The sequence below is a fragment of the Balaenoptera borealis genome (assembly GCF_965194805.1).
Source record: "Balaenoptera borealis genome assembly, chromosome: 14".
NCBI classification, from domain to species: domain Eukaryota; kingdom Metazoa; phylum Chordata; class Mammalia; order Artiodactyla; family Balaenopteridae; genus Balaenoptera; species Balaenoptera borealis.
Window position 1 is genome coordinate 54,239,679 of NC_138875.1, and position 18,902 is coordinate 54,258,580.

Genomic DNA, 18,902 nt, shown 5'->3' on the forward strand with positions numbered 1-18,902 from the left:
TCAATTTCTTAAAAACAATAAGTGAACATTTCCATCCTTAAGACTAATCATTCACTGTATAGCACAGGGAACTCTACTCAATACTCTGTAATGACCTATATGGGAACAGAATCTAAAAAAAGAGTGGATATATGTATATGTATAACTGATTCACTTTGCTGTACAGCAGAACACAACATTGTATATCAACTATACTCCAATAAAAATTAATTTAAAAAAAGACTAATTAACAGTAATAACTAGGGTTTTATTAAGATTATTTATTATATTTAACACAAAGATAAAAACAGCATGTTTTTCTTAGAAATTAAATGGTATGGCTGATATGTATTATAAATTCCAAAAACAACTGTGTCATATAAAGCACTGTATGTAGTTGCTTAAGACATAAGCAACTTAAATAGCCAAACTATTATCTGCAAGTGAAAGAACAGAATCTCATTTATCTGGCTTCTCCCCTGAGGCCCGGTCATATATTAACTACCTATTTGACATCTCAAATGTCTATCAAGCATTTAAAATTTATTAGGTACAAAACAAAGGTGTTGACTTTTCTCCTCTAACCTGAAGTATTACTGAAGTCTTCCCTACCTCAGCGAACACTACCAGTCAGGTATTCAAGCCAAGTCCATTACCAGCACTGTCAGTTCTACCTCTAAAGTACCTTATCTACTTCCTTTTCATTTTCAGCGCTTCCACCCTAATCCAAGTCCCTGTTGCCTCTTACTGGGAAAGTAATAGCCTAACTCACTTCTATATCTGGTTCCCTACATCCACCCTTCACACAGCTGCCAGAAGGAAGTTTTTAGAAAGGGAATTCAATCGTACAAATTCTTTACTGAAATCTCTTCAATAACTTCCTTCTAGCTTTGAATAAAACTCATACTTCTTACTATAGTCTATGAGGTCCTGAGAAATCCTGACTCTTCAACTGCGTATCATGTAATTCTACCCTCTGCCCATACTAGTCCTCAAACCTGCCAAGTCCATCTGTACCTCCTAAAGTGCATTTGTTATTCTCTCTTCCCAGAAAGCTCTTTTCCCATTTATGCACATATTTAGGTCATTCTCATCAATCAAACCTCAGCTGAAACGATTTCATCTCAAGATGGCTTTCCTTGATCATTTAAAGGGCCTTCGCCAATCATTCTAGTTAGTTCCTTCATAGTATTTATGAACTATTAATCATCCTGTTTAGTTGTTTCTATAATTATTATCCAACCCTCATTATAATGTAAACTCCATTAGGGCAGAAATCTTGTTTCTCTTGCTTACAACTCTCTATACCTGGCACACAGACACTCATCAATAAATTAATACCCATGAATGGACTATTTCCCGTAAATAAACTGCTTTAGGTAACTCAAGTATGTCTTCTCAACATTTAATCATTTTGGATTACTATCTTTCCAGAACATATAATCCTGAAAATAAACTTTTACTGGTGACTGAGAAGTACCATCATGACCAACTATTATTGAAGTATTTAGAGTTAGGGGGCTGGAATTAAGACTATAAATGACTCTTTGATGTCCGTAACTTCTCAAATGAACAGTCTAACAGAATTAGTGTATGACATTCTCTGGTCACTATTTTTGGTCTGGAGGTGAGCAGAGTGAAGGGACACATTTATAGTCCATGCTTGTAGAAGAGATTCTTCTTTTGTCCCCTCATGTTGCTCAATTTGGTGCTGGCAGCTGTTTTGCCAAGCCTAAGGATAAAGTGGACACTCCAAGGGCTGCAAGAGAGACACCAAAGAAACTCGAGTCCTTGATGACATCAAGGAACTGCTGGATCAAGGAATCCTGGAGCTCACCCTACCTTTTAAAGCCAGTTGTGCTTTGTTACTCAAGGGAAAAGCATCCCGATAGGGGACCCTTCACAAAAGAACCATCTCTCTTTTTAAAGTTTCTGACTACGTTTTTAGAGCATTTCTGCCTCCATAAAAGGTTGTTGGCCATCACTTCTTGCTGTTCTCTGAAAGGATATTGTAGGGTAATAAATGAAGTTCTAGAATAGGGCATTAAATCTGTGCCCTCCTGCTTATTATCTGTGACTCTGAAAAAAAAATCATTTAAACACTGAGCCTCAGGATTTTTCTTTTTTCAGTCAGTAGTATCTAATAGAAAAACTGTATTGTCACCACGAAACTGCCATTTACCTAATGTTTATCAAGTAACTACTATAATACTTTAATAATGGCTAGCACTTTACAATCCTCAGAAGTTGTAACATTCCAGAGGGAGGGGTATACGTTTTTCGGGGTTGTTCTTTTCTGGCCGTGCTGCACGGCATGTGGGATCCTAGTTCCCCAAGCAGGGGTCGAACCTACGCCCACTGGACTGCCAGGGAAGTCCCCAGGAGGGAGGGGTATACGTTTTTTTAAAAATAGATCTTTATTGGAGTATAATCGCTTCACAATACTGTCTTCGTTTCTGTTGTACAACAAAGTGAATCAGCCATATCCCCATATCCCCTCTCTCTTGAGCCTTCCTCTCACCCTCCCTATCCCACCCCTCTAGGTCATCGCAAAGCACTGAGCTGATCTCCCCGTGCTATGCGGCTGCTTCCCACTAGCTATCTATTTTACATTTGGTAATGTATATATGTCCATGCCACTCTCACCTCGACCCAGCTTCCCCCTCCCCCACCGGTCCCCAAGTCCATTCTCTATGGCTACATCTTTATTTCTGCCCTGCAACTAGGTTCATCAGTACCATTTTTTTTTTTTTTTTAGATTCCATATATATGTGTTAGCATACAGTATTTTTCTCTTTCTGACTTACTTCACTCTGTATGACAGACTCTAGGCCCATCCCCCTCACTACAAATAACTCAATTTCGTTCCTTTTTATGGCTGAGTAATAGTCCATTGTATATATGTGCCACATATTCTTTATCCATTCATCTGTCGATGGACACTTAGGTTGCTTCCATGTCCTGGCTATTGTAAAATAGTGCTGCAGTGAACATTTTGGTACATGAATCTTTTTTTTTTTTTTTTTTAATGAAAGTTTCTTTATTTATTTATTTATTTTTGGCTGTGCTGGGTCTTCGTTTCTGTGCGAGGGCTTTCTCTAGTTGCAGCGAGCGGGGGCCACTCTTCATCGCGGTGCACGGGCCTCTCACTGTCGTGGCCTCTCTTGTTGCGGAGCACAAGCTCCAGATGCGCAGGCTCAGCAATTGTGGCTCACGGGCCTAGTTGCTCTGCGGCATTTGGGATCTTCCAAGACCAGGGCTCGAACCCGTGTCCCCTGCACTGGCAGGCAGATTCTCAACCACTGCGCCACCAGGGAAGCCCCATGACTCTTTTTGAATTATGGTTTTCTCAGGGTATATGCCCAGTGGTGGGATTGCTGGGTCATATGGTAGTTCTATTTTTAGTTTTTTAAGGACCCTCCATACTGTTCTCCATAGTGGCTGTATCAATTTACATTCCCACCAACAGTGCAGGAGGGTTCCCTTTGGGGTATACGTTTTTAATCTTTGTATTTCCAGTGCCTGCCAGTCAGCACTCACTAATTATTTGAAAAATGAATTAGTGAAATAATTAATTATATAACCCAGTACACAACCACCATCAGATTACTACCAAATTTCCCAAAATAATATCCACGTATACAATAAGACTTGAATTTATGTTGGAGACTTTAATTTTCACATAAACTTATTTTAATAGTCCCCCAGTAAGTTATTTCTCTTACAGCAGGCAAACTTTATGTATGTATTGCCCAAGGTCACATTCTCAAACCAACAACAGGATTGTCCATTTAAATCTCACCTGTTAAGCCAGCAGGATATGAACTTGGCACCACTGAAAAGGAGGAAGATGTTCCTCCAAAAGGTGTCACCCCTGAGGATCCTCCAAATGGTGTCATGGAAAGGTTGCTGAAATTAACAGATGTGCTCTTTGTGGAGGATGTGGGTGCCACTGCAGTGTGCTCTGCTCCATAATGGCTGACACTCGTACTGACCGGTTCTGGAGTGTTTTCTGGTCTGTATTTAATGGCTGGACTTTTGTTCTCTTTACTTTTAATGCAGCCCATTATCAAATCTACAAAGGTGATAAGGCAAATTTTGAGAAGCAGTTAACATAAAGCATACTTCAAAAGGTGCAATTCAATAGTTGACTTTAAACGAGGCATTTTTCCCCTGCAAATAAGTTAACAATAACAAAACAAACCAAAAAGAACCTAGACAGCTGCAAATAAAGTCTCTCCACCTCATTTATCTTTATTACAATTCTGCTAACGTATCATTCCAATCATGTCATTCTCCAGCTCAATCTCCTTTAATGGTTCAATGACAACATGCCACAGTGTATTGGGAAAACCATGGGCTCTGATGCCAGAAGCCAGAGTTTGAATCCTAGCTTCCTACTTCCTAGTGCAGTGACTGCAGGTATGTTACTTAACTTCTCTGCACCTCAGTTACTTGAAAAAGGAGAACAATAATATCACCTACTTCATAAGGTTTTCTATAAGGATTAAATTTCTTACAACTTCTAGACAATCTCTGGTTCTACATAGTGGGTACTAGCAAATTCTGGTTGTTTTCCTTCTACCTATACCAGCACTGTGTAACAGAAATATAATCTGAGCCATGCATATAATTCTACATTTTCTAGTAAATACATTTTAAAAATAAAAACAGGTAAAATTAATTTTAATAATATATTTGATTTGACTCAATAAATCTAAAATATAATTAATTTCAACATGTCATCAATATGAAAAATATTAATGAGATGTTTTATATTCTCTTGTACTAAATCTTAGAAATCTGGAGTGCATTTTAAACTTACAGTACATCTCAATTTGGACCAAGCACATTTTAAGTGCTCAGCAGCTGTATGTGGCTAGTGGCTACTACACAGGACAATGCATCTCTACATTTTTTCCCTTCCCTACCAATGGACACACTCCCAATGCTTGCCAAATTGGACTTCAATTTATCTTTCCCACTTTATCATTTCCTCACTTATCTTATGCACACATGGAGAAAAAATTCCTGTTTCCCCAATACATATGCCCTGTGCTTTCCCATTTTTGCATTTTCCCTCCTAAAAGTGCCTCTGTCAGTAATACTCTCCTCACATCTCTACCTGCTAAAATTTATCCATTCACTGAGGGTCATTACAAATGTTACTTTACCATTCAGGCTGTCTCCATAACTGGTAAAATACCTTCTTCCTTAAAACTTGTAACGTACTTTTGGAGAGATTTTTGTACGAGACTCTCACTTGCATCCTGTTTTTTGCCAATTCCCAGCCTACCCTCAAGTCACTGGCAACACACTTCTTAAAAAGCAAGAGTTTCTCACCTCTTATATACTGTACAGCCTACCAACATGACTTGCATATAGTATGTTTACTGATATTACAAAATCTGCATTATTCCATTCACTTCCTGAAGAAGAACTAATGGTGATTTCATTAACTCACTTTTTTTTTTCCTGGCTGTGACGCACGGCATGTGGGATCTTAGTTTCCCAACCAGGGATTGAACCCGCACCCCCTTCAGTGGAAGTGCAGAGTCCTAACCACTGAACTGCCAGGGAATTCCCCTAATTCACTTACTTTTTACAGTATTTCCCTTCTTTTACAGCATTCAAAAGGAAGTAGGTGAGTGATAAGATGACTGCTTCATCAATTCTGAAAGACTGAACATTTTTACAAACTCAACTATATAATATTGATTTAAAATGTAGCTATAAATATTAAAAGAGAAACAGTCTCAGAAACTCAAAGTTGGAAGGTTTTCACATCGATCTTAAAACAGGTATATTCTGAAGACGTGACAATAAAGCACAGGATTGGAACATGACTGGGACTGGAAACTTAAATATCTACTGAAAACACTATGAGAGAATAATAATAAGCTAAATATATAAAAAGCGGTCTTCTAAATGTGTTAGAAAAAACTAAAGGTAAGCTGTTTCATAATCTAGCAGTTGGAAAAGCCTTTAAAGCGTAAAAGTAGAAACCTTAAAGGAAAAGACTAAGAGATATATGATTAAGTTGGGGGGGGGTGCAGATGTGGACACAGAAACTCTGAAGTGACACTAAAGACATGAGAAGTAGGGAGGATATCTTTGCACTTGCTCATGCTCTTACTTGCTCTCTCAACACATAAATGTACTCATGTGAAAACTGGTTGACGTTCTTAATACAGACAACTCTTACACATTAAAAAATATATATATAAGCCCCTTAGAGAAATAGGAAAGCCTACCAACAGGCAATTCACAAAGGAAATATGAAAGGCCAATTAGCATATGAAGATATGTCCAATCATCCCAGTCTTCTAATAAATGCAAATTTTTAGGGAATTCCCAGGGGGTCCAGTGGTTAAGACTCCGCACTCTCACTGCTGAGGGCCTGGGTTTCATCCCTGGTCAGGGAACTAAAATCCCAAAAGCCGCGCGGCACGACAATCAATCAATCAATCAATAAATGCAAAATTTTAAAGGTATCCTTTTTGCTTATGAGATTGGCAAATTTTGGCTCAGTACTCAAGGCTGAAGGGTGAATTTTAATCAACAATCAATATATACCCATGTTATCAATCAATAATCAATATATACCCATGTTATCAATCAACAATCAATATATACCCATGTATGTTAAATTGCAAACATATTTTAAAATCTATACAAGACTTTCACTGTTACCTATATCCAAAGTCTAAATATTAAAAAAATACTTTAACAATTACATAGACTTTGAAAGAACAGTAGTTGTATGACAGAGAAAAAATTATGAAAGCCAGTAATGGTGCTAATATTTTAAATTTGATAACAGACCAACTGAAATACATCAATTCATAACCGAGGTTACTATAACTATTTACCCACCCTCATTTCTATTTCCAGCTTCCTTAATTCCTCATTTTCACCTTTTTCTTCACTCAGGATCTTTGCTAAGGTCTTTTCTCCCCATAAGACATCACTCCTAACTTAACTCCTCTTCCTTCAAAAGTCATATCTTTTTTCCCTCACTCTACCAGTTTTTCATTACTACTGTCCTCCAGTCTCTTTTTCTTAAATAGAGTCTTTGGTCCAGCTCCTCACATCTACCCACTCATTCTTTTCAATAGCTCCAGGACAGAACATCATCTTCAGTCCAGTTCCAATAGCACCCAGTATCAATACACAGGAGCCATCACTGCTGCCCATCTCCTTTAGAAACATTAATATATATGTATGTATATAAGTGTGTGTATGTATATAATAAATGTATATTGGCCACACTGCGTTGCTTGTAGGATCTTAGTTCCCCGACCAGGGATTGAACCCGGGCCCCTGGCAGTCAGAGTGCCGAGTCCTAACCACTGGACTGCCAGGGAATTCCCTAGAAACATTATTATAAATGTAGGATGTGATTTACATTTTTAAGTAAACTTCAGGTGCAATGAGTTATACAGATTTTAATGGACTGTCTTAGAAACATAACATTATTTAAAATATTTACATGGGAAAAGCCTCTTTCAAGTTCCAAGCTACTAACTTACAGATACATATTTATTAACAACATATATTTATCAGACACTATAAAGGGAGCTAAGGATGGCAAGAATGGTTCTTATTCTTTAAAAAGGTCACAAATAAGTGCAGGAAAAAAATACAGTATTGTAAAATTTGAAAAATGCCAGAGTGAAAAAAAACGCTAGAGCAGAGGTACATACAGAACATCATGGGAATACAACAGAAGTTATCAGCTCTGCCTTGAGTGCTTGGGAAAGAAAATTTTGCAGAAAATGGCATCTGAGCTAGGTCTTGAAGAGTTGGAGATTTAGGGAAGAAGAACTAGGATATTCCAGGAAGAATGAAGTGGGAAAAATGGTTCAGATGTTTGGAAAAGCATGGTGTATTTGGGGAACAGAAAACCCTGTGGCAGGAGTGTTTTTGAGAATGGTGGGACAGATGGCTAGTGTTAGAGGAGAATTTACACACAAAGAGGATTATTTGCTAAGCAATAACCTTTAGATTTATCCAGGGAGCATTGGAAAGTTAAGAATCTTAAAAAGGTGAATAGCAGAAAATATGTGTTTTAGAATAACTGTGGTAAAAGGACAAATTATAGAGTGGAAAGAAAGAAAGAATGGCGGCAGTTAGTCAAGTTACAAAACTACTGCCATGACCCATGTGAGGCGGGACAAAAGCAGGAATACTGGGGCCGAAGATGAGGGGAAATGAGAGGTACACACCAAGTAAAATAATCAACTCTAGGTGATCAGCTGGGTATGGGTGGAGGAGACATTAAAAAGGAGTCATTTACTCAGTCCCTACAATTTACCGGACACTTTAAAAAGTAGTTACTATGTGCGTGCTAGGGACTGGATGACTCCAAAGTTTCTAGTTTGAACTGAGTGGAAAGTAACACCATGAGGTAGAGAAAAGAGAAACAGGTTTTTCTGGACCAACGAGTTCAGTTTCAGATGTTAGTTTTAGGGGTCTGTGGGGCATGATGTTGAGAAGTCTAGTGGGGAATGACAGTAAGTGTAAAACTCATAAAGAGGTAGAAACCAGAGAAATGTTAAAAATTTTTTCACAGTGTAACCACACCTTTTGGAGATAATAAAACTCACCCAAGGCACAGATTTGGAGGGGTGTGAAAAATTAATACAGTGTTGCAGGACACCTACAGATAAGGGAACAGATAAGGGACAGATGGGCAAGGAAATTAGGAAGCAGCAATTAAGAGTTGGGAGCGCTTTCATAAATACAAAAACACAATTGGAAAGGATAATCATTAACTTCAAGATAGTGGAAAGGGTTGGGGAAGAGTTTCAACTGTATCTGTGGCACTTTTTTTTTTTCTTAAAAGATATATGAAGCAAATAGAGAAAAATGTTAATGTGTTAAACGTACGTAATAGATATTCTTTTTGTTAGTTTGGAGTATTTAATACATTTTTAACAAGTAGAATAATACAGTGGGAATAGAGAAATAGACTTTCAAGAAGAAAATGACTAATAATGGTAAAGACCAACATGAAATCAAGTGGCATTTAAACTGATTTTAAAAGGCCAGCTGATTAGTAATTAGGAGCTCACTGATGACTTTCACAAGAGCATTTCTTAGCATCATGAAGATAAAAGTTAGAGTGCAGTTAAGTTGAATAATAAATTAATGACTAGGCCATGAAAATATGACGAATTCTGGAATGCAACATCTTCATGAGCTGGGAACATATACTTTGTATCAAAACGTTTTCTATGATTTCTTTGTCTACTTCACAGATCCTTTCCTTCACAGTCTTGGCGTAATCTAATTCGGCAGACACTTGGTTACTCAACAGCCATCCTGCTTTGATAAAAAAACCCTGATTTTGTTCACCTTCCTTCATTTGTCCAGCCCCAGGGAGTAAATAATGACTGATTTAAGCCACTCTTGGTCCTAACCCTTTGCCATTAACTGTGTAAGCCATGAGCATGGGCTTCTAGGAAGTTTTCCTCACTTGTAAAAAGGAATACAAGACAGAAATATTCCATTTTCATTCCCTAGATGTTATTGTTGTTGATGCCTAAATCTGAGATTACAAAGCACCCATGTGAAAGGAGGACACAAACATAATGAGAAGGGGAGGGCAGAAAGATGAAAGGAACTTGGGTCCCTGAAGCTGCTGCTCAGTTACTGAACTATATAACCCTATAATAACCCGAGAACACAATTTAGCTCCAGAAATCTTACTATGTGAGATAAATATCTACCGTAAAAGTCAATTTTCTTGTTTGGTTTTCAGTTACTTGCAGCTGAAAGGATCTTTAATAATAAACTATTCAAATCACATGACAATGGTTAATATATTAAATCCCTTTTCAACATATCAAGATTCAATAGCTTAACAAAAATAGATCTTCTCTCAAAGTATTTACATAAATCTGAGCTATCCTTAAGACTGTAAAATTTATAGTCTATAAAAGTAAAATTCAATTTTTAAGCAAATGATTTCATATAGATATTTGCTTGAGTATAAGGTGCATGAATATTTGCTGAAAAACAAGGTTTTACCTCAATTTGAATATTACTGTTACTTTAAGATTTTCTGAGAAATATGAATTTAAAATTTAGATTACAGAAACTTCTTCCCTTAGACACTATCAGATATTCTTTCCTAAAATGTTCTTTTTTAAAAAAATTAGCTTCGGGACTTCCCTGGTGGCACAGTGGTTAAGAATCCGCCTGCCAATGCAGAGGACACAGGTTCGATCCCTGGCCCAGGAAGATCCTGCATGCCGTGAGGCAACTAAGCCCGTGCGCCACAACTACCAAGCCTGCACTCTAGAGCCCGCGAGCCACAACTACCGAAGCCCGTGCGCTTAGAGCCCATGCTCGGCAACAAGAGAAGCCACCACAATGAGAAGCACGTGCGCTGTAACTAGAGAAAGCCTGCATGCAGCAACGAAGCCAAAAACAAAAAACAAAAAAACAAAAAAATCAACTTTGAGGTATAATTTACATACAATAAAATGCACCCATTTAAAGTGTACAGTTCAATGAGTTTCGTTAAATGTCTGTAACTGTGCAACCAATACTATAATTACAATATAGAAGGTTCCAATCACCCCCAGAAGATTCTGTTGTACCCTTTTCCCAATAGGGAAAATCCCCAACCCCAGCCCTAAGAAATCACTGATTTGTTTTCTCTAACTATAGATTTATCTCTTCTAGAGTTTCATATAAATAGAATAATACTATAGTCTTTTTTGTGTCTGGCATTTTTTTTTTTTAAATTAGGCATTGTGTACCTGAGATACTTCCATATTGTTGCATATGTAGGTAGTTCATTAATTTTTTATTGCTAAGTAGAACCCCATCATATACCATAATTGTTTATCCATTCACTTGTTGATGGGTATTTGGGTTGTTCCAGTTTGGGGCTATTATAAATAAAACAGCTACAAACATCCCCATACAAGTCTTTGGGTGGGTAGATATGTGCCTCTCCCCCCTCTCCCCATAAATACCTAAGGAATGGAACTTCTTGGTCATATAAGGTTAAGTTACTGTAATAAGCTGCTAAACTGGTTTCCATAGTGACTGTACCATTTTGCATCCCCACCAGCAGTGAATGTGAATTCATTCTCCACATTCTCAACAACACTTCTAAGTCTTTCTTTCCCCTCTCAGAAACCCATCACATGTTTACTTGGGTTTGGATATGATCCAAATAGTCTACACAGCTCTTTGACTTTTTATTCTATCTAAAAAGCTTTGACAATTGAAATCTACTGATATCAAAGGTAGCTGACAATATAAAATGCATATGGCTGAACTGATGTTACACACATTTACAACATGAGCATTACCAAAATCATTAGAACTGTTGATTAACCACTGATTTTAGTTCACTGATATAAACAATGGTCAGCACTTAGGTAACTGCCAAACACCTTTACCACCATTTAATTTGCCAATGCTATCAAGAGCATTTCAATCTCAAGCCTGCCCTCTAAAATCCAGTATTATTTCTACACTCAGATTAGATCCAATGGCAATCTAAGACTGCATGGTTACTAAGATGCAATGATGATTCTTTCATATCTTACTACATCAATAGGTCAGTTTCTCACTTTTAAAACCCTATCTTTAAAAATTAAGGCATAAATGTGTAAAATCCACTCATATTAGTGTACAGGTCTGCAAGTTTTGACACATGCATACAGTCGTGCAACTGCCACCTCAATGAAGATAAAGAACAGTTCCATCCCCACCCCCATCCCATGACACCTCCATGCACTTTTTGTAGTCAACCTCTCCCTCCAACCCCAGGCAACCATTAATCTGTTTTCTGTTCTTACAGTTTCACCTTTTCCAGATACCATAGAGCATGTAGCCTTTTGATTCTGGCTTTTTTTCAGTTGGCATAATGCATTTGAGATCCACCCATGTTTTTGCAGGTATCAGTTCATTCCCCTCCCCCACCCCCCTTTTTTTTAGTTCATTCCTTTTTACTGCTGAGTGGTATGCATATACCACAGTTTGTTTATTCATTCCCCAGTTGATTTGGGTTGTTTCCAGTTTTTGAAAATCACAAATAGAGCCACTATGAACACATACACATGGGTTTTTCTGTGAACACAAGTTTTCATTTCATTTGAGTAAATACTTAGGAGGGAAACTGCTGGGCTGTATGGGAAGTATAACTTTATAAAAAACTGCAAACACTTTTCCAAAGCAGCTTTAACATTCTGCACTCTCACCAACAAAATGAGAATTCCAGTTGCTCTACATCCTCATCAACATTTGTTGTCAGTTGATTTTTTAGGTGTGTAGTGCTACTGTTAAGGTTTTTTTTTTTTTTTTAATTTTATTTATTTATTTATTTATTTTTGGCTGTGTTGGGTCTTCGTTGCTGTACGCGGGCTTTCTCTAGTTGCGGCGAGTGGGGTCCACTATTCGTTGAGGTGCGCGGGCTTCTCATTGCAGTGGCTTCTCTCATTGTGGAGCACGGGCTCTAGGCGCATGGGCTTCAGTAGTTGCGGCACACGGGCTCAGCAGTTGTGGCTCACGGGCTCTAGCGCACAGGCTCAGTAGTTGTGGCACACGAGCTTAGTTGCTCCGCGGCATGTGGGATCTTCCCGGACCAGGGATCGAACCCGTGTCCCCTGCATTGGCAGGCGGATTCTCAACCACTGCGCCACCGGGGAAGCCCAACTGTTAAGGTTTTAATTTATATTTTCCTAATGACTAAGCACCTGATATTAAGCATCTTTTCATGTTCTTATTTGCTACTCATATCTACTTTGGTGAAGTATCTGTTCAACTCAATTTTTTAATTGGGTTGTCTTCTTTCTAATATATTCTGGAAACAAGAATATTTACTAATATAATACTATTTATTATATTATTTAATATTCTAGAATCCTAGAATCAAGTTCTTTGTCAAATATAATATTTTCTCTCAACCTATAGGTTGCCTTTGCATTTTTGTAACAGTATCCTTGAACATGATTTTTAATTTTGATGCTCAATTAAGAAGCTTTAATTTTATGGTTTGTGCTATGTCCTAATTGAGAATTCTTCACTAGAAGAATTTCTCCTGTTTTCACCAGAAGTTCTAGCTCTTTATATCAGGCCTACTGAGCCATTTTAAGTGGATTTTTGTATATGTTGTGAAGTCTGAGATCCCATATTTTTAACAGTTCTTCAACTGCCATTTGTTGAAAAGACTATCCATTTCCCATTGAATTATCTTGATACCTTTGTCAAAAAGCAATTAGTCATAAATGCATGGGTCTGTTTCTATACTGCTAGTTCCATTGTTTTATATTATATGTCTATGCTCACGTCAATTACCACACTGTCTTCATCACTATAGCTTTACAGTAAGTCTTGAAATTAGATAAAATAAGTCCTCTAGGGTTTTTTTATCTTCTCCAAAATTGTTTTGGATACTCTATGGAAGGGGGTCAACAAACTTTTTCTGAAAGGGGTCAGAGAATAGACATTTTAAACTTTGTAAACCAAATGGTCTCTGTCACAACTACCTGACTCCACCATGTTAGTGCAAAAGCATGTTAGTGCATAGACAATACATAAGTGCTAAGTGTGGCAATGTTGTAATACAACTATTTCCAAAAACAAGCAGTGGGTCAGATTTGGCCTGGAAGTTGCAGTTTGCCTGTGCACTAGGGTCTTTCATTTCCATACAAACTGTAGAGTCAGCTTGTCAATCTCTAGAAAAATGCCTGCTGGAATGTTGACTGGGATGATATTGAATCTACAGATCAATTTGGGGAGAACCGACATCTTGAAAATATTGATCTCCTGATCCAAGAACACAGTACTCCATTTATTTAGAACTTTAAAAATTTCTCTCAGCAATGTTTTGCAACTTTCAGTGTATAGATAGGTCTTGTCCAATTTTTGTTAAACTTATCTCTAGGCATTTCATGGTTTTTTGTTATTACTATAAATGGTATTACTTTATTTCTATTTCTAATTGTTCATCACTTATATAAACATATATTAATATATTAATAATATATATACTTGATACTTATATATTGACCTCATATCCTGTGACCCTAATAATAATAAGTTCACATCTTAGTTCTAATAGCTTTTTTTTTAGTTCCATAGGGTTTTCTATATTCAAGGTCATGTGTACAAATAAACACTTTTACTCTCCTTTAGCACCTCTAGTACAATGCTGAATAGAAGTGAGGAGAGAGAACATCTTTGCCTCCTTCCTGATCTTAAGGGAAAAGCATTCAGTCTACCACCATTAAGTATATTAGCTGTAAGACTGTAGCTGACCTTCATTAGGCTGAGGGGCATTCTCTTCTAATTCTGTGTTTGCTTAGAGTTTTTGTCATGAATGGGTGTTAAGTTTTGTCAGATATTTTTATATATCTACTCAGATGATTGCATGGGTTTTCTCCTTTACTCAACTGATATGGTGGATTAAACTAATTGATTTTTGAGTATTAACCCCACCTTGGCACCTCTGCATTCTTGGAATAAAACCCATTTGTGGTTATGATATATTACCCTTTTAATATATTCCTAAAGGCTAATATTTTGTTCAATGTTTTTATGTCTATAGTCAAAGAGATATCGCTGTTTAGTTCTCTTCTAATTTGTCTGTGTTTGGTATCAGGATAATTTTGGCCTCATGAAATAAGCTGGGAAATGTTCCCTTCCTCCTCTATTATTTTAAAGAGTTAAAATTACTTTCTAAAATTACTTCTAAAATGTTCAAAAGAATTCACCAGTGAAGCCATCTGGGCCTTGAGTTTTCAATTACAAATTTAATATCTTTAACATACAGGGCTACTCATATTTGATTTTTCTTGTGTTACTGTGGTAACTTTTTCAAGATTTGTCCAATTCACGCGAGTTATTAAATTTATATTAGCATAAAGTTGTTCATAATATTCCTTTATTAATCTAGTCTAGCACCACAGCCCTTTCAAGGTTTCTATTAGAAGTCCAGAGTAATCAACAAGGACTTTTTCCCCTCCAGTTGGTAAAACCTCAAATGCCTCCCAACCCTCTGTGATCTCAAAGGGCCACCAGCTCACAACAACAAACTGCTCTTTGCCTGGCTTTACAGTTTCACACTCTGCAGGTACCTTCCAGAATTCAGCAAAAAATCAGAGAGACTCCTATGCAGACTGTTAGCGTTATTTTTCTATATAGTGGTCTTTCTGCTGGAATTCTCCCCTGCAATTTCCAGCTGCCTTGGCCTCCATGAATTCTGATCTCCTCGACTTATTAAAGACCACTCTCAGGCTTTCCTGGTGGCGCAGTAGTTAAGAATCCGCCTGCCAATGCAGGGGACACAGGTTCAAGCCCTGGTCTGGGAAGATCCCACATGCCGCAGAGCAACTAAGACCGTGCGCCACAACTACTGAGCCTGCGCTCTAGAGCCTGTGAGCCACAACTATTGAGCTCACGTGCCACAACTACTGAAGCCCGCGCACCTAGAGCCCGTGCTCCGCAACAAGACAAGCCACCGCAACAAAGAGCAGCCCCCGCTCGCCACAACTAGAGAAAGCCCGCACACAGCAATGAAGACCCAATGCAGCCAAAAATAAATAAATAAAATAAACTTTTAAAAAAAGAAAAGAAAAAAAAAAAAGACCACTCTCCTTTGCCCAAGATCCCTATCCCTGCTCTGCAATTCAGACCATGCCTCTAGAGAAAGCTAGGGTGATTAGGTGACTGTCCAGCTTACCTCATTTGTTTCCTGTCTTTCAGGATCACAGTCTTGTATTGCTGTTGTTCAATGTCTGAAAACAATTGTTGCATATATTTTGTCCAGATTTTCAGTGTTTTGTTTTGGGGGGAGTGGTGAGGATGTTAAATCCACCATGGGCACTTTAAACGTTCTTAAAGGGGACTTCCCTGGCAGTCCAGTGGTTAAGACTCCACGCTTCCAATGCAGGGAGCGTGGGTTCGATCCCTGGTCAGGAAACTAGGGTCCCACATGCTGCGAGGCATGGCCAAAAAAAAAAAAAAGTTCTTAAAAGTTAATCCCTAAAAAAACATTTCATTCCTTGGTTTTAATATCATTAAAGTGCAGAGAGTATTATTTCTGAATAAATTTAAGTCAGTTTATATAACAGATAATGGACTTATTCCTTAACAATAACCACTTTCAGGGACTTCCCTGGCGGTCCAGTGGTTAAGATTCTGCGCTTCCACTGCAGGGGGTGTGGGTTCGATTCCTGGTCGGGAAACTAAGATCCCACATGTCACTCCACATGGCCAAAAAAATCATCATCACCATCATCGTCATCATCATCATCACTTTCAAACAAATTAACATTTTAAGTGTTTTACTGTAATTGGTTAAAGTGCTCTGTGGTATTTTTATTTTAATTTCAAGAAATAACTTTTAAAGTAGCATTTATGTACCCACTTGGTAAGTCTAAAATTTATACTCAACTTAATGAGTTAGGCTCTTTTGGACTCAAGAAGGTTTTTATTCTAAACATAAAAACGGTAATAGGGAAGAGGCAAGAGTCTCATAAAAATCAGAAACTACAGAACAACCTGATCACACAGATTAATCCCAAAAGGCTGATGGTGTTCAAGTTTGAATGCAGGTCTTGATACTGGGTAATCATTGCTTTATTGTTAGGAGCTTATTGCCTCCCTTCTATAACGTGGATTCAGCATCTCTATTTCCATACCCCTGATGCTTCAACCAACTACTTCACTCTCTACTGGGGTAACAGTTCCCTACTTCTAACCCCTATTTACTCATAATTTTGATTCATTTATGGTCTATTCCAGGTTTCCTCAAACACCCCGAGCCACTGCCTAATTCACTTATTTCTGAGTTTGCACTAGCATGAAGAAGAGTAAAAGCAAAAGAATGTAAGTTGCTATCTCACTGCCCTAACCTGCTGACCAGACTTGGCCGTCAGGTGCTCACCCCGTGGTCTCCTTACGAGATTGTGGGCCTAGAAGTTACGATAATGATTAGTCTGTTCAGCATAAGCTCTTGCTTTAGTACCTAGTAAAAATACATATATTTTAGCAAAATGTACTAAAAGTAAAAACTTTTCCAACTGAAACAAATTTCTGTGTTAGATTTTTTTTTCTTTAGTGGAAAGGAAGTCAGAGATATGGAAGATTAATGTGTAATGCTGATCTAGCCCCACTAAGTCACCAACCATTACCAGAGGGTAGAGTCAGGCGGGTTAACAAATGCAAAGTTTTACTTTGATCCCTCATCACGCCTAAACTACTGTACTTTCTCATCTTCCCTGGATAATGGGCAAGAGAAGGTAAAGTGGAACTAAAAACATCAACAGAGCTTTGCTGACGGGGCAAATTCTCAAAAGCAGAGAAGTAAAATGGCCCCTTTCTATTTCTCATATGGCTGTCTTGTCATCCCCCAAAAGAACATAAATTAGAGTACTCGAAAACCTTTTGTTTCTAAATGCTATAGGAAATAAAGGATTGATAAGGTAGTGACAACAATAAGAAATGTTACCAGATATTTAAGATGGTCAGGCATTCTCTTTTCAAACCTCTGGCCTTCATAATCCTGTCCATTTCAACTTTCCCTCTTCTTTTCTCTCCACACATCCCACTTATTTTGGCAAAATTTTTTCTAACTTTCCTATGTTTCTCATACTCACTTAAAATATAATCCGAATTTTCTTGATTTCTGCCCATGCTTGCTGCTTCCACTACGTTAAAACTGCCCACTAAGGTCCCCAATTAACTTCACATTGCTAAATCAATTCAGTCCTCGTCTCACCTAACCAGTAAGCCACAGTCCACACAAGGGATCCCTCCCTTTTCCACCTAGTTTCTAGGACACACCCTCCTCACCTCCTGACATCTAAACACAGGCCTTCTCCATCTACACTCACTCCTTTGCTGGTACACCCAGTCTCATATCTTTAAATACCTGTACCATTTATACATCGACGGTTACCAAAGTCTCCTCACTTGAACTCCAGAATAGTTTTCTAAATATCTACTCAATATCCCCAGTTGGATGTCTAAAAGCACCTCAAATTTAACATTTCCAAGACTCCTAATCTTTTTCCCCAAACCAGCTCCTGCAATCTTCCCCATATCAGTAAATGTTAATGCTGTTCCTCCAGTTGTTCAGGACAAAAACTCTTTAGTATCCTTGAATCTCTTTATTTCACATCCTATATCCAGCTCTTCAAGCAAATCCCTAGGCTTTATTTTACAAATATATCCAGAATCTGAAAACTTTTCTCCACCTCCACTGCTAATCTGGTCCAAGTCACACCATCTCTCACTAATTCAACAACATGGAATTACTCCAACAGCCTAGATGGTCTCCCTGTTCCTGCTTTTGCACTCCCTCACAGGCTTTTCTCAAAGTAACAGAGCTATCCTTTCAAAACATGAATCAGGGACTTCCCTGGTGGCGCAGTGGTTAAGAATCTGCCTGCCAAAGCAGGGGACACGGGTTCGATTCCTGGTCTGGGAAGAACCCACATGCTGCGGAGCAACTAAGCCCGTGAGCCACAACTACTAAGCCTGTGCTCTAGAGCCCGCGTGCCACAACTACTGAAGCCCGTGCACTGCAACAAAGAGTAGCCCCCGCTCGCCGCAACTAGAGAAAAGCCCATGCACAGCCACAAAGACCCAACACAGTCAAAAATAAATAAATAAATATATTAAATAAATAAATAAATCACAAATCATTTCACATCACTCTGTGCCACAATCCGTCCAAGACTTTCCACTGCACTCAGAGTAAAAGCCAAAGTTCTTACAATCGCCTTCGAGATTCTACTACGGAGCCCCCATTACTTCTCTTACCTCATCTCCCACTACTGTGTCCTTATTTGCCCCATGGCCTTCTTGCTGTCCTTCAGACAGGCCAAGCAACTCCCATCTCAGGCCACTGAACCTTCTTTTCTCTGCCTGGAAAGCTCTTCTGCTACATA

At 38.2% G+C, this 18,902-nt stretch overlaps 1 protein-coding gene and 2 long non-coding RNA genes across 8 annotated transcripts in view; 2 read left to right on the forward strand and 1 right to left on the reverse strand.

Moving 5' to 3' along the window:
* The window catches only part of LOC309610581, a 49,045-nt gene extending 33,373 nt beyond the window's left edge, over nucleotides 1-15,672 (forward strand). The window contains exons 2-3 of the long non-coding RNA XR_014234048.1: nucleotides 10,146-12,292; nucleotides 12,669-15,672. This is a non-coding gene — a long non-coding RNA (uncharacterized lncRNA). The remainder of the gene's footprint in view (nucleotides 1-10,145; nucleotides 12,293-12,668) is intronic.
* Nucleotides 1-18,902, forward strand: part of LOC309610599 — a 504,212-nt gene that overhangs the window by 122,140 nt on the left and 363,170 nt on the right. The window lies entirely within an intron of this gene.
* YES1 (YES proto-oncogene 1, Src family tyrosine kinase) overlaps nucleotides 1-18,902 on the reverse strand; it is a 77,371-nt gene that overhangs the window by 22,981 nt on the left and 35,488 nt on the right. For 4 of the 6 annotated variants that reach the window (XM_082353588.1, XM_082353585.1, XM_082353590.1 and 1 more), the window contains exon 2: nucleotides 3,782-4,054. In XM_082353588.1, the coding sequence (XP_082209714.1) occupies nucleotides 3,782-4,046 (265 nt within the window). In that variant the 5' untranslated portion in view covers nucleotides 4,047-4,054. Of the gene's footprint in view, nucleotides 1-3,781; nucleotides 4,055-5,578; nucleotides 5,662-15,688; nucleotides 15,708-18,902 lie in introns of those variants that run through there. The other 2 variants (XM_082353586.1, XM_082353589.1) reach the window with 2 other exon arrangements.